The sequence below is a fragment of the Alexandromys fortis genome, unplaced genomic scaffold (assembly GCF_014885135.2).
Source record: "Alexandromys fortis isolate MF-2015 unplaced genomic scaffold, M_Fortis_MF-2015_v1.1 scaffold_23, whole genome shotgun sequence".
In the NCBI taxonomy this organism is placed as follows: Eukaryota; Metazoa; Chordata; class Mammalia; order Rodentia; family Cricetidae; genus Alexandromys; species Alexandromys fortis.
This window is the reverse complement of record NW_026067907.1, coordinates 5547157-5571650: the sequence shown is the minus strand read 5'-3', so window position 1 is coordinate 5571650 and position 24494 is coordinate 5547157. Positions and strand designations below refer to the sequence as shown.

General features: G+C 47.9%; 1 protein-coding gene across 4 annotated transcripts in view; it reads right to left on the bottom strand.

Moving 5' to 3' along the window:
* The window catches only part of Arid1b (AT-rich interaction domain 1B), a 355383-nt gene that overhangs the window by 10327 nt on the left and 320562 nt on the right, over positions 1-24494 (bottom strand). For 2 of the 4 annotated variants that reach the window (XM_050135731.1, XM_050135734.1), the window contains 7 exons: positions 20012-20121; positions 19154-19312; positions 13155-13364; positions 11333-11537; positions 6486-6624; positions 6130-6302; positions 2078-2228 (listed from right to left, as the gene is read on the bottom strand). In XM_050135731.1, the coding sequence (XP_049991688.1) occupies positions 2078-2228; positions 6130-6302; positions 6486-6624; positions 11333-11537; positions 13155-13364; positions 19154-19312; positions 20012-20121 (1147 nt within the window). The remainder of the gene's footprint in view (positions 1-2077; positions 2229-6129; positions 6303-6485; positions 6625-11332; positions 11538-13154; positions 13365-19153; positions 19313-20011; positions 20122-24494) is intronic. The other 2 variants (XM_050135732.1, XM_050135733.1) reach the window with 2 other exon arrangements.

Here is a 24494-nt window from a genome sequence, read left to right as displayed (position 1 = left end):
CAAAATTCTAAGTTCCTAATGACAAAGGGTATGGAAAAGGATACTAGTAGCGACTGAAACTCCTATCAAATCGTCGCTCAGAAATAGACAGTTTTCCTTTGCAACTGCTCTCTCATTCAGAAATCATAAGTGCCACGAAGCTAACATTCTCAGGGGTAACAGAGCTGGAGCTATGACAACAAACTGGCTTAATTTAGAAAGACTGGATCTTGTTGGAGGGGAGAGTAACTGAACTGGATATATTATTAATCTGATCAAGAAACGAAAATAGGAGAAGACTCTAGAAGGGAGGATAGAGAAAAGAACGATAACTGACAAGAGTAAAACTTAAGATAGGCAGGTAACACTTTTTCAGAAGATTGCCAACAGTGAGGTCAGGCTCTGAGATGGACTAGTCAAAGCCAGCCTCTGCAGCAGAAGGAGAGCAAGCTAACTGGAATTCTCTGGGAGTGTCTGTCCTTGCACAACTATCTAATCTCACTGGGGAAAACCAGCAGCACTTACTTGATTCTAGACCCCAGCTGATCCCTTATCCCATGTACAAGTGATCCACACTGTGATCCACGGCTAACTGTGACCCCCAGCTAACTGTGACCCCCATTCCATGCACTAGGCATCTGTGATGGCTCACAGATTGATGTCATCACACACAGTCAGGGTATGAACACTGAAAACCACCATGTGTGGGACAATGGTGTTATACCCTGTAAAGTTTTGTCAGTTGTACTGGTTTAATAAAATGCTGATTGGCCAGTAGACAGGCAGGAAGTATAGGCGGGGCGATCAGAACAGGAGAATTCTGGGAAGAGGAAAGGCTGAATCTGCAGTCATCACCCAGACCAAGAGGAAGCAAGATGAGAATGCCTCACTGATAAAAGGCACCAAGCTACATGGCTAACACAAGAATTATGCGCTAATTTAAGATGTAAGAATTAGTTAATAAGAAAGCCTGAGCTAATGGGCCAACCAGTTTATAATTAATGTAAGCCTGTGTATTTCTTTGGGACAAATGGCTGCGGGACCAGGTGGGACAGAAATCTCTGTCAACAACCATGTTACCTGGTTCCCAGTGGCACTGTACTTTAAGAGCCAGGCTCTGGGAAGACCCCAGGGAGACCTGACTAGGTGTAACAGTTATTTTCACACCCACTCCTTGTTCTGAGCCCCTCTCCACACATCACCTCTCCTGGCTCTAGCAGGTGTGCTGGTGAGGGCCTGAGTGTAGTCATGCGACCCTGGGCAGACACCAACCATATCATGGAGGAAGGGACTCAAATCCCTCTTGTCCTTTACCAGCACACGGCAGTTGCAGAGAGGACAAGGCCCGCTCCTCTTGTGTGCTTCACAGATCCCAAGTACACGCCACAGGCTGAAGGCCTGCCTGGAGCATGTCTCACTAGGGAAGAATACACCAGTACAAGAGAGAGATCTCTTCATGAAGGAAGCCTGTCGCTGTCACCACTGAAGGATGATGCTTCTGATGGCCTTCTTGTGAGATCCACTGGCTTCCTACCTAAGTATAATCGGTATAACAGTGATCCTGTGGCTCGGCCTGTCATGTGGATATCAAAATGGATTCAAGGAGAGACTCTTGAGTCCCTGAGATATCTGTTAAGAATAAAATCCACTCTTGGTCCAGAACTTGGAAAGCCGGAGAGCCAAGTGTAATATCCTAGGTATCCCAGGGAGTGTGGGGGAGGAGAGCCGGGTACTGAAAACCCCGGGGAGCTGACAGAATTTACAGGCACATCTAGGCGGTCTCACTATGGTAACAACAGCCACCTCGGGGGGATGCTGGTCCTGGGTGGGCGGGTGTGGTATGTCGTGGCTCCTGAGTTCTGGGGGAAGAGTGGCCTGCCAGTCACGCCAGGACACCAGAATCTGAGGTCTGCTGCCAACAGCTGCTCATAAATAACAGCCCCCGACTGTCCGAGACCAAGTTCTTCAGGGTCTGGCTGAGGCCACCCCCTGTAAGTAGCCGCTGGACATGGTTACTGTGCTGCCACTAGGGCTCAGAAGTGTGCATCCGAGGAAAGCAGTTTTTGGTAAATTGTCTCATCTCACCAAAAGCACTCACCTTCGGTCGTAACCGGCTCCATAGGGAAACTGCTGCCGTTGCCCCATGCCTAGGTTGGACATGGCACCTGAGGGACTCTGGTTGTACACGTCCTGCATGCTGCTGTTGGGCATCTGTCCTTGTGTCATGAAGGGCTCGCTACTTCCAGGCACTGTGGTTTTTCAAAAAAAAAAAAAAAAAAAAAAAAAACAAAGGCAGAGAATTAAGCAATTTCTAAGACTCATAGGACTTACACACCCCCTTCTAGAAATTTCTGTGATCCCTATATGTTGTATGACACACCACAATCCTAATGAAAGGATATGAAGTCTTCCCAAGGAGGCGGAATCCTGAGATGGCCTCAAAGACACCTGCATCCCAGGTGTTTGCACGAACCTCTGATCTTGACCTGGGCAGGCCCAGAAACAGGCTGGGCTTGGCTCCATGGTTACGGTATGCTCCACAGCAAGAAACACTCAGAGCTGTGGTGATGTTTACAGTTGGCTGTGCATTCACCCTTCAAATCTGGGGCTCAAGGCTGACTATGGAGCCTTTCTGACTCTCTCCTACTGGTTCTATCATCGAAAGACGGACATCCTGAAGGGTGGACAGAGATCAGCCCACAACAGGACGGTGGCTTTGGTCCCATAACCATAAGAGACTAAGGAATAAATTCTGCCAACAACTTGAAGAACCTGAAGGGGACCTGGAACTCAGAAGTCCTGGCTGACACCTAGGTTCTGTGTGAGACTGAGAGCAGAGGCCAAACCTACTCCTGACTCCCCGGAGCGCCTATACTCCTGCTTTCATAGGTGTGGTCAGTGTCGCCTGCTATGCAGTGATGCAGAAGCTACTAATGCTTATGTTGGCTACTGTCTATAGAACAAGGTGATACCAGCTCATGAAGGGACTGTAAACAAGACATATAATATGTGTTTAAAGCAGTTCCCACTTCTATAAGGAAAAGCCAGAAACCCTTGCCATAAACATGCATTCACAAGAGCTCAAGGGGCTGGAGACATGGCTCACTGGCTATAGCCCTTGCTGGACCAGAGTTCAGTTCCCAGCATCTACAGTGCCTGGTGTTTCACCATGACCTGTAACTCTATGGAGATCTGAGGCTCCCTCCTGGCCTTTGGAAGCACTTACATTAGTTTGAACATACATACATATTTATATTTAAAAAAAAGAAAAGAGGAAAGTTGAAGATGGGACGAGCCCTGACTTATTTCTGTCAAAAAGCAGACCCCCAAAGAGGTTGCATATGCAAATGAGCACCAGCTCAGAGCCTGAAGAAAGCAGTATTAAGTCCATCACTTCCTGCAAGTATTTGAAACATTTTAACGTGTAATGACTCTGACAGCTACGTCTAAGTGAAGCAAAGCTGACTGAAGATCTGAGTCAATGCTGTCACACCGTAGACCAGCCACAAGGGCTGAGGCCAACGCAGGAATATCACAGTCTCCACCTTCTCTCTGTCTGAGTTCACAGCAACTTGTGGTAGAACCAGTTTTGAGAATTATGTTCCATTTTATAGATGGAAAGATAGAGACAGACAGAAGTCAAGTGTCATAATTAAAGTAAAGTAGTTTAATTCCCTAATACACAAAGACATCTTAAAAAAAATCAACAACACCACCAACAAAAGATGGTAAGTCAAAAACAAGAAAAAGCCATTCACAGAAAAAGGAAACTAAATTGTCCACTCAGCATGTGACCGACGTGTGGCCTCACTGTAGAAATTTAAGTCACGATCTGATTGGCAGATGTTCCGGTGGCTGGTTAAGAATCAGCTTAGTAAGCGGGGCCCACACACCTGCACGCTCCTGCCAGTGCCTGTAACCGCTGCAACTTCTGCCGGTCCCTGATGTGGGCAGCCACCCCCTGGCACACACAGAGCACATCTATGTGTGTTCACAGCCCATGAAGTTCCCTTCCCTATAGTGACACTGGGCTGGGTGACATGGCTGGGGCTGACCAACAGGATCAGGAGAATGGATGCAAGCAATCTTCTTGGAACACCCCTCCACTGTGTGACAGTATGACAAGGATGCCCTAGACACTGCACAGGAAGGTCCCAGACTCTAGCTGGACCCTAGCAAAGGCTGTCAATGTCCTGAGACACAGGGAAGTTGTGCTGACTCAAGTCAGGGAGGTTGGAGCAGTTTGCAATATCATGAAAGATGACCGAGATACTTCATTTCTATTCTTTGACTCAAAAATCCATCTCCTATCTCATGGAGACCACAGGAACAGCTTATTTCAACAACTGTTTTGCATGAGCAAAACGGGAGGAAATGGCCCGGCCAGTGCTCCAGCACCAGGGTCTAGTTAAAGATGAAGCATAGCTATGTGTATGGATGTTAACAGATGCTCAGGCACTGGTACCATGGCCAGAGCTTCAGAGAGAGAAGGAAACAAGCGGGTTGGAGGTTGGTGGTGCGCAGGCACAGCCGCCTCCACAGGCTAAGGGTCCTGAGACCAGACTGACTCACTGTACCGCCCAGTCACAGGCCAATGATAGCGACGCCACCAACAGTGGCTTCCACTGACCAAATTGGCCTGAGTGGTAGAAGAAGGCAAAGTGAAGAATAGAAAATATTATTTACAACAAATTAGAGATGGAGGACAATCTTTCCCGTGGACTGCGTTTCTGCCCCAATGCTATGGGGCAGGAGGCGAGCTGAATATAAAAGGATCGCCATTTATCTATGACGTGTGGCTGATGAAGACGCATTACTCTCCAGCAGCTCAGCTCTCTGCTTGCTCCCCTAACTGCACAAATCCAGTTTGTGCATATGCACAGGTGCACACCCACACGGAGCTAAGTCCCCTCTAGTCCCCATCTTACTCTTGATGAGCTCTTTCTTACTGAATGTGGGGCTCAGGAACTCAGCTAGGCTGGATATCCAGCAAAGTCTGGGGATCCTCCGGTCTCGGCCCCACAGAGCTGGAGCTGTGGGTATCTCCACCACACTCAGCTTTTATGTGCTTGCTGGAGATCCAAATCCAGGCCCTCCTGTTTGTGTGGAAAGTGCTTTCCCCGATGGCTACCTCCACAGGGAGGAGGGGCATAGAGGTCCCACCCCAAACACCAGAGACTGGTTTTTCCATGTTATTGTTACATGTCTAGAGTCTAAACGAGGGATATGGACCCAAAATCTCTTCGCACACCACTAAAACCCAGGCACTGCTAACACGTCTTTCTATCTCAAGGTTATTTGATTTATTGTATATTCTGAAAACCTGTATTTAGAAGTAGCCCCAAGACTCTTGAAAGGAAAAATTACAGTTTATCTTGCTTTATGCAACTGATCTCTGAAATATGCTTGAAATATTCTAAATCTCATTTGCTTGCTAGTACACACCCAATGCTACAGATGTTGAGATTCTTCTGTTTTTATAGGCCGTAATACTCATCAAAACCAAGCTGGAGCTTCATGCATCCCTCCCTCCACTTATGGCTATCACAAAACTCACAGCTGGTATACATAGTTGCACACGTTTTTACTCCCAGCACCTGGGAGGCAGAGGCAGGTGGATCTCTGTGAATTTGAGGCCAGTCTGCTCTACACAGAGTTCCAGGTCAGGACCTTTGCCCTCCTCTGATGCATTCGTACAACATCACTGCATGTCCAAGCTTTCCTGTTGCTTTTTCCTTCAGTCACGGCCTCTGTGCTTCTCCCTCTAAGTTTGTTAAGTCCGTCAAGAGCTATGTAAGAGCCACAGGCACACTACACAGTGCCCAGCACACGCTAACACGATGCTGATGATGCGGGAGAGGGGGCACCTCCTGACCATGGAGTCCACGGTTCTTCCACTGGCTCTTATGCATGGACTCACCCCTTTCAGCACACCCGGGCTCTACCACTGTCACCATTTCTAGATGAGGCAAGTAAGACATAAAGAAGCTATGTTTTTCTACAGCTATAGCTTAAGCAAGGAAGTGAGGCTGAGCTACTAAATGGCAGGCACTCAGATGTGTCCCAAATGAACAGGTGACTAGGCTGTGAGGCAGTGGCGAGAAGAAAGCCTTCTGGACCATGTCCATGCAGAAACCCTGTTCTCTGTACCTTTTCTCATTCCACTGAAGGGGTCCTTGTTGGGCTCGTAGGGCATCCTGCCCATCATGTCTGGCATGCTCATGCCCTGCTGGTACGGAGCATTTGGAGTCATAGAGTTCCGTTTTGGGTATGCCGCATCACCCACGTCTGAGAATGGGTCGTGCACACTGATTGTACTGCTCCTGAAAGATGCAAAAGACGAAAGCTGAATGACCCCGCGGCACGAGCTACACACACTGAGCTTGAGAAATAAACCACTACTATATGCTAAAACTAGCAGAACTAAACTCGTAAAAACTAACCAGGGAACAACACTGTTTTCTATTAGGTGTCCGAGTCTACATCTCAGAGTCCCCGGAACATACCTTCCACTTTGCATGGGGGTCATCTGTCCATGAGGGGTAGATGCTGGGGTTGGTGGCTTCAGGTCACCGGGAACTTCTGCCATTGAATTGCTGCCAGTTGACTGTGGAGTCTGCGGGCCTTGTAAGGATCCTGAGTTAGCTGGCAGTGGTCAAAGAAAATAAGGGAAGAAGCTAGAGTTATTGAGTAGAGTAATTTGACAGCCATGTATATGAAAGGATTAAAAGGAAGACATTTTTGGAAACATAGCAACAATGTAGTAAAATCAGTCACTTATATGTTGCTTTTATTAAGGGGATGGAATGAGAGAGGGAGGGAGGGGCAGAGAGAGATAGAGAGCGAGAGCGAGAGCGAAAGAGAGAGAGAGAGAGAGAGAGAGAGAGAGAGAGCGAGAGAGAGAGAGAGAGCATGCGTATTCCAAGGGTGGAAGACAGGGCTCACACGCTAAGACAAATGCTCTGCTCTGAGTTCTACCCCCATCAGCCAGAAAAGGAATATTTCGGAATAAACGATTTAGAAACATACTTCATTTGTGAGCCATAAAATATAGTTATACGTTTGACTGGGTAATTGCTTCCTGGGGTATTTATCCCGGGGAAAAGGAGTCTAAGAAAAAGAAGGCTTTAGGCAGAAAATTGTTTAACTCAGCGTTGTTGGAAATACTCTACATGTAAATAAAGGAGAAATGGGACGAGAATTTTGGCACATCAGTCTGATGGTCTGTAATACAGTGCTTCAGAACACGGGTTCTGCAGCGCAGCAGGGCATGTCTGCAGCTCAAAAGTGGTTATGTAGGTTAACAAGGCACCTTACACTATTTTAATATCTTTTCAACAGTTGGACATCTATGCTCTATCATTAAAAATACTCATTTGAGCTGTAAGATTTGTTATTACAGATGCACATCAGGCTGGCTTGCGGTTAGTTCTTCAATCCTGCTGCTGGGCTTCTGAGACTGTTTCCACCACAGTTACTTGAGAGTCACAGCATTTGGAAGGGAGCCCTTTCAGAACTCAAGTGGGTTATTAGTTAACCTTGCCCACTTCATCATCTACTGTAGTCTTTAGCATGCTAGATGTTCAATAGATAGATGTTGGCTCCATGTACCCATCAGACAGGAACAATCGGGGGAATCTGTGTCTGGTGCATCTAGGCCCTTTTCAACAGATGAACCCACAGTGTAGCCAACTGACAAAGGCCACACAACCCCATCTTTATGGCATCTGCACAACTGCCTGGGATTGAGCAGTGCAGACTGCCAGCACGTGGGAAATGACACTTGCTGTCCTATGGAGGAGGGGACAAGCCTCGCTCCAGTGCTTGTTTTAGTTCAGAGGAAATGAGGGGTAAAGAAGTCCTAAGCCATTTCTTAACGAAGGCGTCAGAAATGGGAAAAGTGGGCATCGCTATGTACGCAAGAGACACTGCATGTATGTATGTATGTATGTATGTATGTATGTATGTATGTAAAGAAACGGCTCAAACGACCTCTCTGTGATCTGATTAAAGTTTTTATTGGAGACATGAGAACGAGAGAACAGACAGGCATATGGAAGAGCCCAGGGCCAAGGCAGAAGTAGACCGAACATGGCCAGCAGACAAGACCAGACTGTCTGAAAGGGAGGACAGAGGGGGTAGAGAACAGACAGGGCACAGCGAGAAGAGCAGGGGCAGGTGATGTGGGAAGGTTTCCTCTGGACTTGTTCTTAGCAAGCCTTGGTTATCTGTCGGATGGGGGCTGCCCAGTCCCTCGGCCTGACTGGCTGCCCACAGTGTATGTGGGGCTCAGGATGACTTAGGGGTGGCTTCAGGATCCAAGCCGACTCCCTCCTCGTGGAGGGAGAAAAGCTAAATAACAAGCACTCCACTCTGGAAATGTGCACTAAGAAGGCAGGCTGCAACGAGTGAGCAAGGAGCCTTTTAGGACACGGCCAGTCCTATCAACGCCTCCGTCACTTCCCTGGAAATATGGCTCGCAGCCTGCTGTGATGCTAGAATGACCTTATTTATAGAGCAGTCACATTTATAGCTAATAAAAAACAAACAAAGAAAAAAATTCTCCTTTCTTGCCAGTGTTTTTCCTTTCAGGAAAAGAAAATGAATACACCCTCTCCCAACTCCATTAGCAGAGAAGGCTGCTGGCTCTCTAGGATATCCCCACCTTTTGCCAGAAGCTACAAATGTATGCTCTAAAGTAAACAATGGAAAGGTTACTGAAGGTTAAGTGCAGTTCACACACTTCAGAGGGGAACGGCCAGGCTCCTGGCTGGGAAGATAATTTACACAGCATGAACCTGGTGCCCCAGTTCTGGTGGGAGGGGGTGCGGGGAACAGTGTGAGAAGAACAGCTGAGGTGTCCCTGTTCTAGTGACTAGAGGTCACCCAGAGGGCACCTTTGTTACTGCGGCCCCTTTCTCGTTTGTCTTCCTCTGAGGATTCCCTAGTTGGAACCATGACAGGTTTTGTGACATCACTTGTCAGCTAATAATAGAGATGCAGTCAGCGACCTGCCAGCAGAAACTGATGGGTTTTGGGTTACAAACTCACTAGCTGAATGGCATTTCCTTGTCTCCGCCTGCCCCACTCCTCAGCTCCAGTTCCCCAAGTCTGCTGGGGCCACCTGCTGTTGACTAAACTTCCACCAACTTTGAGAAGTTCAGTGTGAGGATCCCACTGGCACCTTAGACATGCAGACTTCATGCCAAGGCCCTGACGGAGTTCAAGGGGTGCATCTGTCTGCAGAGTGTCTGTCTGGAGGATGCAGCTGCAGAGGCTAAGGGGACAAGCCTCCAAGGTTTGACTGAACTCAGCTTTAGATTCATAAAGCCACAGTCAATTAAAACTGGCCAGAGACCCAAAATTTGGAATCCTCTCAGAACACAGATATATGATTTAGGAATAACTGACCCGGTGGCGGGTGGGAGAACAAGGTAGAATATTCATTAGAAATCTTTGCTTTAGTTTGCCTGCATGTGCTGGCACAGAAGTTTTGGCGAGATCAAGAAAACATCCTGGCACAGGAATAATTTTCTTCAACCATCTCAACAAGGGTCTGGAGCCAGGGAGGCCATCTGATGCATGTAGGGCTGTCACACAGACCCGGCCATGGGCCAGGATACTGGTGCTCACTGTCCCCTGGATGGGCTCTGTGTGGTCCAGAGCCCAGGGCATGCATTCTCTGGGATGCAGCTTTGCTCCTAAATTCCCACATCACAGCAGGACCCTGGCTCCATCTGGACCAAGAATGCTTGCCCAAGCCACGCTCCTTTGTGCAGCTGAAAGGATAATGTTGCCACAGAGGCAGTGGTTTAAGCCAGGGAAAGAGAAATGCTGGCTTTCGAGGGAACAGGCCTCCACTTTCTGCAGGGTCTGTACCCCGGCAGGGCCTCCTGTACTGAGGCTGAGGCATGCTGGGAGAGCTATTCTCCACACAAGTGCAGGCCATTCAGGGACACGACTTCTTTCCTCACGAATAAAATGCATCTTTAGATCTTTGCAGATACTACTGCTCTGGACTCTGCACCCCACTGGGGCTTTTATTTTAGAAAAATAGTCTCAGCGCTGTTCATGGGCAGCTTCTTTCATTCTGTGAACTGAATGTGATGTTGTGTGGGTTTTAAAATTAGACTGTCCAGTGCTCAGGTACACCCAGAATGGTGACCGTTCGGATCATTAAGGGTGAGGCTGCGGGGGAGGGTTTTTCCACCTGGCAGGCCTACATCTAGGGATGGGCAGGGTAGTGCACGGCTGGCTGTACTCATCTGAGACCTCTTCACTGCCAACAGTAGCAGCTTAGCAATGCCAACAGTAGCCAGAGAATCATTAGAAGTGCACAGAGTTCTTCCTGGGCCTTCTAGATGTAAATATGAGGCCTGCTTCAAAGGCATTCCCATCTAGGCTGAGCTGTCTGGAGGGCTCAGTGAACATGTGGCCAAACAGCCCAAAACAGGCTCTTGCACCCTCACTGTGTGGTTTGGGGTTCTAAGACTTCATCTCAGGGACATTTAAATTGCTCCTGCATCCAGGGCTGATGTGAAGATAAAATAAGGATACAGAAGTGTACATGCTCGAGGAACATGGCTGTCAGCTAGCTTCAGGGCCGGCCATTTGCTGGATCAGCGCGGTCTCCACCTCGTGCAGCAATTGGAAGCCTGCTCACGGTGCTGAAGGGTACCTAGGCTTCCATGTGATCTCTGATGACCGACCGGTGACCAGAAACCAGGAATGGTGGGACTTTCCTGAGTGAGCAGGAGGCCAGTGTCTTCCTGTCTCTAATGCAGGAGTTACCAGCACACAGTGTTTGCTAATTCCACACTTGAAAGTCTATGGGGGGACGAAGGCCAAAGGGAGAACTGAAAAGCGTGGGTGGAGGGGCAAGGAGTTGCCTCATGACGGCACGCAAGGGCCTTTTCCACCATACGGCAGGGATTCCTTCCAGGTAAGAACCTGCTGGACAGGAAACAGCAGAAACTATGTCCAATCTCACTTTTTTTTTTTTCACTTTTTAAAGTACAAATCTGAGTGGCCCAGACAGAAGAGGTGGTGCAAGCCAGCCCTTGGGCCTGAAGGTGGCAGCACTGGGGCTGTAAGATAGCAGAATGGGTTCATGTGGTGTTTACTCTGACTAGGGCTGGATGGAATGTTTGTAAATCCTTGTGCTAGAAACAAAGGTATGTGGCCCAGGATTTGAAGGTCGACTCTGGTGAAGAGGAGAGGCAGGGAGTACTGCCTTCAGTGTCTGATGCGGAGGGCAGCAAAGGGCAGCCCTGCATCTCCCTCTCTGAAGCACAGCTGAGGAGGCCGGCTCCTCTCCCAGGCCTGGGGTCTGGCTCAGCCAGCTGTCACTTACCAGGAGATGGTGGCTGCAGCTTGGGCTGTTTCTTGGCATCCCCTGTGCTGAAGACTTCTGGCGGGGGCTCCTCCCCACGCTCAATTTTGCACTCAAAGGCGAACAGGTACTGAATATACTGCTTTTTCAGGGAACTAGCCGCGCTGCTTGAAGTGCCAACATTTAGGTTGGTTGCCAGCTCACGCCACTTCTTGTTTTTATTAACCTAGCAAAAAAACGGGCAGGATCGTTGGTTTGCAGCAAAGTGGCTTGTTTAAAGCCAGGAGACAAACAAGCACTTAATGTCTTGGCTTCCTTTTTTCAATTTGCCTCTTTTAACCAATGCTCATCACTCCCACTCAGCAGCACACAGACAGCATTACAGTTATAAAGCCATTAAGGAACCTGCCGATGGCTACATAAAAGCCCACTTGCTGGGGTCTTCTGCCTGCTCTATCTCCTAGAGATTTGTATAAGAGCTTCCGGATTCCTGAGTCCCAGGAATGAATGGAGCCCCCACCCCCACCACACACACACACACACACACACACACACCTATCCCCACCATCTCTAAAAGGGTGCCTAACACTAACAATGACAGCACTATACTTAGATGAAAAAGTAATGTTCCCTTCCAGTATCCACCGGATGTGCCCCTGGGCCCCTGGCTACACCCTTCCATTGAGCTCTCACTGAGGCTCCCTGAGGGATGGACACAGGAAGTATCTAGAGCAGCGCTACTGCTCCTTGGCTGGAGTGTTGGCCAGGAGCTTAGTGTCTGGGGCACAGGTTTGTGTGTGTCCTCCGGGGCTTATTACATGAGGCTGAAGAAATCAGCACCCCAAGAGAGGATGGTGGGGGCATGGCTTCAACTTTTTTGTTCCTATCCAAGAATGGGTTGTGAAATGATAAAGGCATAAATAAAACATAAAGACACAGAAATAGTTCAGGGAAGATGGAGGCTTGTGCTTTTGATGTGTGCTGTGTCGGGTGGCTTGCAATGGTCATCTAGATCCAAACTGTAGCACAAGGCTCCTGACGTCCATTCATTTAGTGCCCAACAACAATAAACACATCTGACAGCAACAACAGGCCCCAGTCCCGCAGGAGCTACAGCAGCAGAGCTGCACAGACCCCGCATGAGTGGATTCAAGTTGCTCTTTATCTTGGTGATTTGCATTTAGGGGAGACAGGGCAGAAAGGGAGGGGCAGGGCTCCTAGGGAGAGGGAGGAGAGGTGGTCCATCCAGCACGTGACGTGGACTGTGACACACAACTCAGCGTGGTTAGGATAGGTTCTAATGGGTCTATCCTAGGCCTCAGTGGGGGGCGGGGCAGGTAACTGAAGGGAAGGCCAAGAACAAAGGTTTGTCCTGTAACTCCCAGAACCACAGAACTGAGACACAGAAACCTCAGTGACACTGTGGCTGGCCCTGGACTCCTGGTCCTCCTTTCTCCAAGTATGGAATTACAGGTGTGCCCCATTAGACTCAGTTTGAATTAAAATAGTGAATTTGATTTTTTTATCTGATCCCCATGATGAATTTAGTCATTTCTAAAACACTTCTGGAGTATTTACTATGAATCTGTAGCAGATTCCAGAGAATTCTAGAGCTGTTGGGGGAAAAACGCTAGTGATCTGGTACAGATGAGGAAACCGAGATCACACGAGTGGTAGGAGAGTCAGGGATCCTAGCCCTCTCCAGCCACCACAGGGTCCTGGGAAGGTGACCTTCCACAGGCTTAGCTTCTCTTCTGTGAAAAAACCGCAACAAAAATGAAGCATCCCAAAGGAGCCATGCCAAGGCTTGTCTGCACACTTGCTCAGCACTGAGCGTTCTCACCTGCGCCAGACCGCCAATCTCTTTGACGCAGACGTAGAGTCGAAACAGGTCCAGGGGCTTCTTGCCCACTGCGGGAAGACTGGACACTGGGGAACCCCTCTCTTCCATGAAGGTCAGGTAGCGGTCGACCCACAGCTTCCTCTCCGGCTCGTTCCCCAGCTCATACACTTTTGTGATCTTCTCCCCAGTGGTGGAAGAAGAGCTGGACTTCTAGTGCCAGAAGTGGGTGGCAGCGGGCATGGGGAGCGGAGTGGGGGAGGGGAGAAGGTGAGGAAAGAGCAGAGAACTGATGAGCACAAGAAACACACGTAAAGACTGTGACTGTCCTACAACGGCGAGGGACCAAGAAACACACGTAAAGACTGTGACTATCCTGCAACGGCGTGGGACAGAGGCTACTATCATACATATTTTCTTAAATAACACACTCTGGCTTCAAATAAAAGGGCCCAAACTCTTCATTTTAACACTTGAAAATACCGAAGTAAAATAAACACTCTGATAGAAGCACTGAGTCCCGAAAGGCAAGATTCCAATGAGGTCTCATGTGCTTCTGAGAACCAAAACACTGGCAGTCCGGAGAAGGAAGGTCTGGGGTCAAATTTCTCTTGTCTGGTGCCATAAAGTCCCCTCACCTCCAATAACACATTCCCACTTTTTCCCTCCAAATAAGAATGACTAATACGTGTCTTTATGAGAACTAGGTCATATGACAGAACAGACACCTGGTGCTTGCTGCAGTGTGCAGGACAGAAACCACAGACAAGACAGGTGTGCTTCCAGCTGCTGGTGTTTGTAAGCTATTGGGCAGCTAAAACTGGCACAGGGCAGCCAATTCTCCCTAGGTAAGGGTTCTGAGCCTCTCAGTGTGGCCAAGGGGTTATCAGACAAGCACCCCAGTGTGGTTAGCGCCCTAGAAACCATGCACCAGGCTCGGGAAGTGGCAGCCTTCCTCTACAGGCCGTTCTGCCTGTGATGTTAAGCCTCTGGTTTTATTATTACTGAGGCATAAAATCTATAAATAAAATACATAAACACGGACGACCTGGGCCCACTTGTGCAAACCTGTACTCCCAGGTACTTGGAAGGCTGAGGCAGGAATATCACAAAGTTTGAGGCTAGACTGACAGTTTATTAAGCCCGTCTCAAATTAGGAAAAAAAAAAAAAACAACGTAGGGAAAGGATGGGGCTAGACCTTGATGGTATTTAGGAAGGTCTAAATTCAGTCCTCAGTACCGAATGACTGAATAGGGCAGCTGACATGGTCAGAATGGGAAGCAAGTGTTGATGTGGGATTCCCCTCTGCATGCTGTAAATACCATCAGTTAATAAACTGACTGTCTTGGGCCTGCACAGGGAATATAGGTAGGCAGGGAAAACTAATCTGAATGCTGGGAGAAAGCAGGCAGAGTCAGGGAGAAGCCAAGTAGCCCCACCAGAGTTGGACAGAACTTTAGCTGGTAAGCCACAGCCACGTGGCCACACACAGATTACTAGAAATGGGTTAAATTAATATGTAAGAGTTAGCCAATAAGAAGCTAGAGCTAAGGGGCCAAGCAGTGATTTAATTAATACAATTTCTATGTGATTATTTTGGGGCTAAGTGGCCAGGAACAAACAGTGTGATCTTTTAGGGTGTGTATCCAATTTATGCATATATAATAAAGAGTGAAACACTCTTGAATTGCATCCTTTATAAACTTTATTTTCATTTTACTAAGAGAAGAAACTACAGAGCTGACAGCGGAAGTTCATCAGCAACCCTGCAGGAAAGCGGGAGGCCATTAGCTAAATGGTGGCAGAGAGCTGTGCTTCTTCTAGGAAGGGTCACTCAAACATAAGCCCAGTGCTTTTAAAAGATGAAATCATGAAATAAGAACATGAGGGAAAAGCATCTTTCCCTATAGTCAGATACATTCACTCATGAGCAACTGGGAGGCAACGTTCGCCAGTGTGCTGTTAAGGAACAGTGAAGGCCATTGGTTGTTTAAAGGGGCCCTGAAAGACCTGAGCAGCTCTGCCATGACCTGGAGGTTACGAGCCAGCCTCCACTTCCGGCCAGTGCGTGCCTCCCTGAGGACTGAGCATGAGCAGAGGACCAGTGTACAGCAGCTTTGTCCTTGTTTTTGACAGGATTCTTAGGGCTGGAAGCAGACCTAAAATACTGGGGGAGTCTGTATGTGTAGATTTTAACTTGGTCACCTCTCTTTGTCAACCTGTGTTATTCTAATCTGTTCCTTTACAATCAGAAAAGAGCAATGAGTAGTTCGTCAGGTTTTTTTTTATTGTGCGTGTGTATGTTTGTGTTCATATGTATCTGTCTCCACCTATGTGTGTGTGTGCGAACATGTATATATGCATGCAGATGTCCAGAGTCAACAAAGCGAGCAGGAATCACCTGGAATTGGACTTACAGGTAGCTGTGAGCCATACAACGTGGGTGTGGGTGCTGGGCTCTGAAATGGGTCCAAGAGTGCAGCAAGCACTCCCAGCATTGAGCTATCTCTCAAGCGTAAAAGGTAATAGTTATTGATAATTTTGCATCTTCCCCGAAGGCATTTTTATGTTTTTTTTTTTGTTGTTGTTTTTGTTTTTTTGAGACAGGGCTTCCCTGTAGCTTTGGAGCCTGTCCTGGAACTAGCTCTTGTAGACCAGGCTGGTCTTGAACTCACAGAGATCCACCTGCCTCTACCTCCCGAGTACTGGGATTAAAGTCGTGCTCCACCACTGCCCGGCTTCATTTTTATGGTTTTACCATGCAGACAAAAGCATTTCACATAGCTCAAGAAATGTAGGTGCCTGCGTGACAATCTCCCAGGAGGCCTGCTGGCTAATCTACACCAAGGCTCAGTTCTCCTGTCACATGCTGGCTGGCTCCTTTGCCGTGCTCTGTCTAGAGTGCAGGGTGCTGCTCTGCGGTGCACTGACAGCGGCTCTCCCACCCACACAAGCTTGGCAACTGTGAACACAGCGTCCTTCACACTAATGGTATGCACGCTGTTCTATGACAGAAAGTTGTGTAAAAGTCTGACTGTGCGCAGGTAAGAATGAACAACTAGTTAATATAACAACAAATAGCATATGCACTGGACAAAAGGTGTGGCACGAATGTGGTGGCCACAGTGAGGTCACAGGTGAGAGAGCAGCAGTGGACACCTCTGGGCCAAGGCTTGCTTGTGTGTCGAGTCAGTGTCTAAGGAAGATATTAGTGTCTGGAGAGAGAACTAGGAGAACAGAGGAGGAGAGCCCAGTAGAGGACATGTGTGCTCCCTGCTGCCAATGAACACGGCTCTTCCTCTCTCCTAGACACTGGCTGGCTGGACTATCTGAGGAAATTTCTAGTTTTTAGATCTGTTTTTATTTTATGTGTATATTGCCTACATGTATGTGTATTATGTGTACAGTGCCCATGGAGGCCAGAAGAGGGCGTTAGATCCTCTGGAACCAGAGTTGCAGACGGTTGTGAGGCATCTTTGAGTACTAGGGACTAAACCCAGGTCCTCTGCAAGAGCAGCCACTGCTCTGGCCCCCAGAGCCATCTCTGTTCCCATTCGAGGATGGTCTTGAGGGGACACTGCCTATGATGGTGGGAAGGGCCTTCAGGAAGACCCTGTATCTTTTGCAGGAGTCCAAGGGCCACTTGGAACTGCTTCTGGGCTGTGAACACTATATCCCAGGTTCTGAATCCCTTGGGGAGCAGGAAGAATGGATGCTGCTGAAAAATCACATCAAGATATTTTGATGGCGCCACACACACTTTCCTTGCATATAGTTTAATTCGGCTCAGCCGCGTTTTCTTGAGCCTCTGAGACACATTTACATTTCAGCAGTCTTTGCCATATGCTTGGTTCTCCGTATATGTGTATGCGTATGGACAAATGTTTATTTATATTTTAGAATGTTTTCTAACAAAGCAATGTTGGTCCAAAGCACACTGTCAAAGCAACCATGGCAGCTCTGTTATTTTGCCCGGCTCATGCCTGCTATTAGCAAAGCTTTTCTGGGGACACTACTCGAGACTGGTTTCAAGCACCAACTGAAGCGGCCTCTCTGCAGGAGCAGTTCACTTCTCCTGAATTGCAGGCGGTGGCACGCGGTCCTGCACTGCATTCCCCTTCTGGAACACCCATCTCACGCAGCAGAGCACACAGCGAGGGCCTAGCACAGGGCAAACACAGCCTCTCTTGTGCTTGGTTAGCACTGGAACCACAGGTTTGCTAACAGATTCTTAAACACAAAGCAATTTACGGCATAAAAAGAGAAGTGAGTGAGTTTTTAAGAAAATTCAAGTATAATCATCAGAAAATGGGGTCAGTACTTTAGTTTACTTTTCTATTACATTTAAATAAAATTTTTTTTTTGAGGTGGGGCTTGCTATTTAGCCCAGGCTAGACTCAAACACGATTCTGCAGCCTTAGCCTCCCAGTCTGAGATTATAGGCCTGGGTCACTGTCCAGCTAGAAGACAGAATCTGGGGTAGGAATTCTGCACGGGCCTCGCTGGGTAAGGGCAGCTTGAGCAGGAAGCTGGAACACAGCAGCCTCTCTGTCAGCTGTGACTCCAGGACCAACAGTAAGTGTTTTCTCATGGTGCCCAGCCTATTAAGGTCTTCATTTTCACTAATTATTCTCAATTATTATCTTAAGTTTTAAGCATTACCATTTTCTACAACTGAGCCAATATGCAGACGTTTATGTAAATGTATCTGGACTCTGCCCACTCATTTAGCATTGTTAATTCATATGCTTTTTTCTGTTACAAAGAGAGAGAAAGGAAGGAAAAGGAAGAAGAAAAAAATTCCAAGGTAGTTTACTGAAAAACAAAATAACCCCCAAACACACAGTATTGGCTGCCTTCTGAGACTCAAAGCCAACAGCACAACAGCACCTAAAAACAAGGGGGTCCAGCTCCCCCTTGCTCTGATCTGGCTGGAAGTGGGCCACGGCTCACTCTGAAACACATCTTCAGGGAAGGGGATGCCCGGGGCCCCTTCCTCGCTCTGAAAAGGCAAACGCTGGCTACAGCAGAGTTCCACAAACGCTGGCCGGGCTCTACATGTCTACCCCAGTGGATGGGTAATTAATGGCGGCCTCCTTTCGGGTTTTGATTAGATTGCCAGATCCTGCACAGCCAGGGTCTTCTTCCCTCCAACCTGTTCTCCTGAGCTGGGCACTTTAATGCAGTATCTTACAGATATCAGGTGTTAATTCTGTTTCTTGACAACTTATTTCATGTTTTTTAAAAAAATCTTTTGATTCCCTATATATGAACGTAAAGTAAAAGGTTATAATAACATATTACTTTTTTATTGTTACAGGGTAATAATTTTAGAAGGAATAAAGGCCCAACTTGGAGGCAAAAGAGCATTTCCTGGTATGTAGACGGCAAATGCTGTCACTTATCTGGAGAATGTAGCGCCTGTCTTTGTCAGCGACTGACACAGACGCACATGCTTAGCCTAAAAATTCAGATGCACTAACCTTTCTGTAACTTTGGCCATTTCGGGCACACAATTTATAACTGAAACAGGCCGCTGTTATAACGCACTGTACCTGGTTGCAATATTTATTCATTTATTTCAGGTAAACGGCCTTGAAATCAGTTTTTAGATACAATAACCATGACAAAGTTAAACCAGGAGTCAAATGTGTCATTTATCTCCCGGCTGCTTTTAGTTTCCGTGTAAATGACAGCAGCTGGCTTTAGAGAAGCCCTCGGTGGTACACACGGCAGGCACCCCCAGGGCGGGGTCTGAGCCCCTGAAACACCAGTGCACTCCACGTGGAGGAAGGGCTCCACCTGAGAACAGCTGCTAAGAACTCCAGAAAGAGTATGACACACTCGGATGTGCTGTTAGTAATGAATGATTTATAAATCCTGCCTTTCCACGGATCGACAACGGAGTCTTATAAAGCAAACTGGCAAGCATTAAAGTCTAATGAATTAACTATCCCAAACCCCTCCATACAAAACCCACAACGAACAACCAGGCACTCACAGGGCTTGACGGCGTCTTGGGCCACCCTGGGCTGCTGATGCTGTCACTCTCGTCCCCGTGAAAGGAGGAGATGCTGGCGGAGCTGGGTGACATCGGGGAAGGGACTGGCAGGTTGCCTGGGGTCGGAGGCTGAGAGATACCCTGAGAGCTGTAGCTATCCTGCGGTAGGGAAATAAAAAAAATGACAAAGGTACAACACACTTTATTTAAAACAATTAAGTACATTCAGTTTAACAGATGAATTGTGTATATACACATACACGTACATACACACATAAATGTATATATAAAGACATGCACAAACACACACGAAAACATATATAACAGAGTACTAAAACATTCTTAGTGTGGCTGGTCAGTTTGCTGGGTGCTGGAAAGGCCACAAAGCTACCAAGCTTACTTTAAGCTTAGATGGAATGCTAAGCATGGGATATATCTTATGCAAGAAAGTAAGAAAGCAAAAAAAGAAAAAAAAAGCCATTTGTCTTACTTAGGAAATAAGGCAAGGAAGCAAACAGTAAGAATGCTGTTGTAGAGTTAGCCAAAATAGGAAGCTCTGAACTATATACAGAGAAAATGGGTCCAAGTACCCACACCAGGCAATATAAATAAATCCTTTGCTTCCCCAACAGCATCTCTTAGCCAGGTCTCCACCCTTCCCGCACTGTGATTCAATGCTGTTAAGAATTAGTAACTTTCAGATCCACACCATGGGGAGCTGGGGAGCGGGGTGGGGGTGGGGAAGACGGCAGACAAGTGGCACACAAGGCACATCTATGAGACAGTGTCATCACCGGGCAGAGGACAGCACAGTTGCCCTGCAGGCAGTGACGGTGGCGTGCAGGGAGGAGGAAGTACCTTTGACTTGCTCTCAGGCTGGGACGCGCCTTCTTCTTTACTGTCTGCTTTAAGAGGTGTGGACAGTTTTGATTCGCCCGGAGACATCATATCTGCAAGACCCATAGAAGCTAATGGGAAACAGGAGAGAGTAAGGATTACACTGGGGATGGACCAGGGCTTCTGCTCACCCGGCACCCATGCTTCCCTTGAAGGAAGGAAAGGGGGAAAAAGAGTCATGGGTTGCTGAAACACGCTGATGTCTGAAATTCTTTTACATGGTGGAGGAAGCAGACCCTGTATAGCCAAGACCCCCAAACACAGGCCAGTTTATAGCTCTTTCTCTTTATCATAGCTTAAGAGAGTAGGCGACAAGTAGAGACGGGCAGGCGTATGAACTGCTCCCGCGGCGCTGGAAGAAACTGCAGTGTGTATCTGCCGCCTGGGTTCTGGAGGACTTGGGGCTCTATTTCTACAGGTCAAAGATTTGTTTGCAAAATCTCAGCTACTTCCGATGCTCTAGTCTACAACAGAGGAGGAAAACCATACAGAGGACTTAGGGGACAGTCCCTAAACTCTAGAGGGGGCTGCTGACCCTCAGCTGGCACAGAGTCTGCGTCATCAACCTCTACAGTTAGTGAGACATCACAGGAGCTCCTGACTCAGGTCACACTTTCCATCTGCGGCCTGAGATGTGGATGCGCAAGCTTCACCCAGGCCCTAGATAAACGTTCAGAGAACAAGTGTTCAGAGAACACATCCTCACCGTAGACACCAACAGACATGCTCAGGCGAGCAGTTTCTTTCTAAGGGAGGACTCAGACTATTGAGGACAATCAGGGAGGCTATCCAGGGAGTCGAGCTGAATTTCCATAGAACCTACTGTTGAGCCTTCCACACAACTGAGCTAGACAGAGGCGCTGCAAGTAAGATATAATAGATGTGAAGAACGGGGGCACTGAGGCAGAGATCTGAAATCACTCCCTGCCAGGATGGCAGAACCATAAGGTTCCATACACAGAACCTGCTTCAGATGCTGCAATGTGTGGGCTCAGCCAGGCAGGACACAGGGAGCACGATGTGCTAGAAAAGGAAGGGAAAGCAAACCAGCTGAAAAGGCCCTGCAGATCGGCCACTACAGAACGAGTACTGCACATATTCGTGCATTACTGTGTTTTAGAAAATAATTAGTTTTAATTACAGCAGCGAGAGAATGAGCAGGCTCTGGTGGGTTAGCTGGCAAGCTCCATGGTGCTAATTTGTTAATATCGTTAGCATCACTGCAGGTTGAGACCATAGGTCCTGCCAAAAAAGCCTACCCCTCCACGTGCCCTGGAGTTTACGTCGGCACACTCAACACTGCTCTGAAATCCCGCGCTTCCACAGGCACACGGGCTGGCTTTGCAAAGCCCATTTACAGCCCAGTCAGCCCTTAAAGTCATCACAACACACACAAATCATAATTGAGATGTTTTTCTTTTTTTCAAATTACTTTCAATACTTAGACTTTAAGAACTGGAACAAAAAGCTTTTTCAAGTGATGCAGCTGCAGAGGAAAATCTATTGGGATCAGCTAAAAATGTGTTATTTCTGTGAATGTGTGAAACCTCAAAAAAAAAGCAACTGAGTGATATTACTGCCGAAGACCGCCTCGCTCAGTGGCTTCCATGTGGCTTCTCCACAGGGCCCAAGGAGACGGAACTAGTGAGCCTGGACGCTCAGAAGAGGAATTAGCGTGTGCAGGGAGAGAGGGGCCTGTGCACGGATATCGGCCCGTCCTTTCCCTTCTGCACACTGCTCAGGGCAATGGCAGCCAGCGCAATTCAGAGAAGGAGGTCACAACACGTGGCTTCTGCCAAATCCTGCTGCTCCAGAGGTGACAGCTGTTTGGCCAGTTTTCTAAGTTTTATCTGGATATTATTTTGGCAGTAGGAATAGCGATATGTTTTATGCATTTCACACATTAAATGTACACAAAAGTAACTTTAAGCAGAAAGAACTAAGCTAACTGTACTACAATCATCAGCAGTAGTTCACGCCGATTTCATAATCAGACTCCGATGAATAAAGCACACGTGGAGTCTGAAATCCCCCAAATTTCTTCATTCTCTGAAGTGGGCACCCTGGATATGTGGATACACCTGCCCCGCCCTCCTGCTCTGAGAGATGGGACTGGAGTGGCACTTTCTACACACTGCGCAGATTCTTCTAACTACATGACTGCACTGTTTCTGTCCGACTGTGGATTTTATTTTTCCTTCTACTGAAATGCTTACTTTTTTTGACTTAACCAAACTTTCAAAGAACTGCTACACAGAGCATGTATCTGCCACCCTCCAGGGCAGTGGTCTCTCTGGGGCACCGTTCTCCTCTTTCCTCACTGTCAGATACGCCCTCCCTCAACTGCTGATTCTCCAACTCCCAGGAGTCCAGAAGTTTGGATGGGATGGCCAGGGACGACAGCACCAAGACTACAGCAAGGGCTGCCGGAGCGAGGAAAATGCAGACATATCCTAAGGGCAGGCGCTGGTCCTGCCACGGGGATGTAGGAGCTAAAATGACTTCTTAAGGCCACCAGGGGTCAAGGTCCTAAGGGAGTTGGATTCATGCTTTCTCAAGAACTCAGTGGGGCTGGAGAGATGGCTCAGTGGTTAAGAGCATTGCCTGCTCTTCCAAAGGTCCTGAGTTCAATTCCCAGCAACTACATGGTGGCTCACAACCATCTGTAATGGGGTCTGGTGCCCTCTTCTGGGCATACAGATAGAACATTGTATACATAACAAATAAATAAATATTAAAAAAAAAAGAACTCAGGGAACTCAGGACTTGAGTGAAGCCAACCTGCGTCCTCCAGCTTCTCTCTGTTGTTTACACGGCTGCAGCCACTCCCAGAAGGCAGTGACACACACAAGCTCTTTTCCTTTCTTGGTAAAATCCCACATTCTAGAGCTATTTTGTCATTCTAAACACCAAAGCCTACCTTGTTCACGAATTAGTTGTTGCTATTTCTTTTCTTTCTTTCGCTCTTTCTTTCTTTCTTTCTTTCTTTCTTTCTTTCTTTCTTTTTTTTTTTTTTTTTTTTAAAACAAATCCCTCCCTGTAGTCTAGCCTGGTTCAAAGAGCTCCCTATGCTGCCCAGGCTAGCCTCAAGCTCATTGGGATCCTCCTGACCCAGCATCTCAGGCACCGCATGCTTGAAGGTTGCATGTGTGGCAGAATCCACTGCACGGTGAATAAGCACATATGCGAGCTACAGAAAGATCTCTGGGGAAGCACCCTTCCTCACAGCACAGCCTTCCGAGCGAGTGCCAGGGAACACGAGGAGGGCATGGCTCCATAGTGTGCCTGGGTGACAGCCTCTGCACTGGCCTTTATAATAGAGGCAAGTGTCTCCTCCAGCCAGGAGCTGGCACACTGATGCGCTTTGGCACGACCTCAGCATGTAAGTCTTCCATCTTACAAAACCTGGCTGACATGCTTTATCAAGTCCCCTCGGCCTGCGTCTTCCCCTGTCCCTGGTCTGCCCGCTTCCTTCCTTGTCCCCAGTTTGCTTGTCTTTTTTCTTTCTTGAGGGTGGACAGTGATTGATCAAGTGACCACTGAGCAGAATGCTCCCTTATCTGTGGCTGTCACATTTGTGCATGTGAAGATCACCCGGGGAGTTTATTAATAACACAGCCTCCTGGACACACCCTCAGAATTCGGATAGGCTCTGCAGCTATAACGGGCACTCCAGGTGCCTTGCAGTAGGCAGTCCTTGGGCAGTTCTGTGGTAGTGCCACTGACTCCTTCCTAAGGGCTGCCAGAGCAGGCACTCAGTGTCTAGGTAGGCAAATGATAGGAGCACCTCACTCTTGGGATTAGAATCTGGCCAAGGCTCCCTGTGGGGAGGTTTTGCTGTAGCAGCAGATGGGGCTCCTACCCTACGGGCAGCATGGTGGAACGCCTGGTTTCTACTGAGTGGCTCCTGGAGAGGCCATCATAGAGCTCTAGGTGGTAGGCTTTCTGGTAGTTGGCATCAGAGATCCTCATGAAGGCGACGCCTCATGAGAGGACAACAGCGCATTAAGGAATTATTACAAATGCTAAGACCACCACGGACCCGACTACAGTGCAGGATACACAAGTTTACCTGGAAGTTATTATTTTGCTCACAATATTAAGTGATTCAAACTTTTTAATCCAACTTGCTAAAAACGAATTTCAAACTTAAATGTGAATCCAGATGGCTCCATCAGAAGACAATCCTCACTGTTCCTACCCAACAACTGCTAAGATCCAGGAAGAAATGCCTGCCACATTTATTCTCATACTGTCTCCATTTAAGTAATCACTTGCTCACTGAAGTCTGTGACAATGTTCCTACACAGGAGGATGTGTGTGTGTGTGTGTGTGTGGTGCGCCTTCTACAACACCATTACCTGGCTCAGTGAAGGGAATGCTGGGAAGCTAGTTACAGGGGGTGCTAACTAACAGAATCTCAGAAAACCCCACTCTGGCCCTG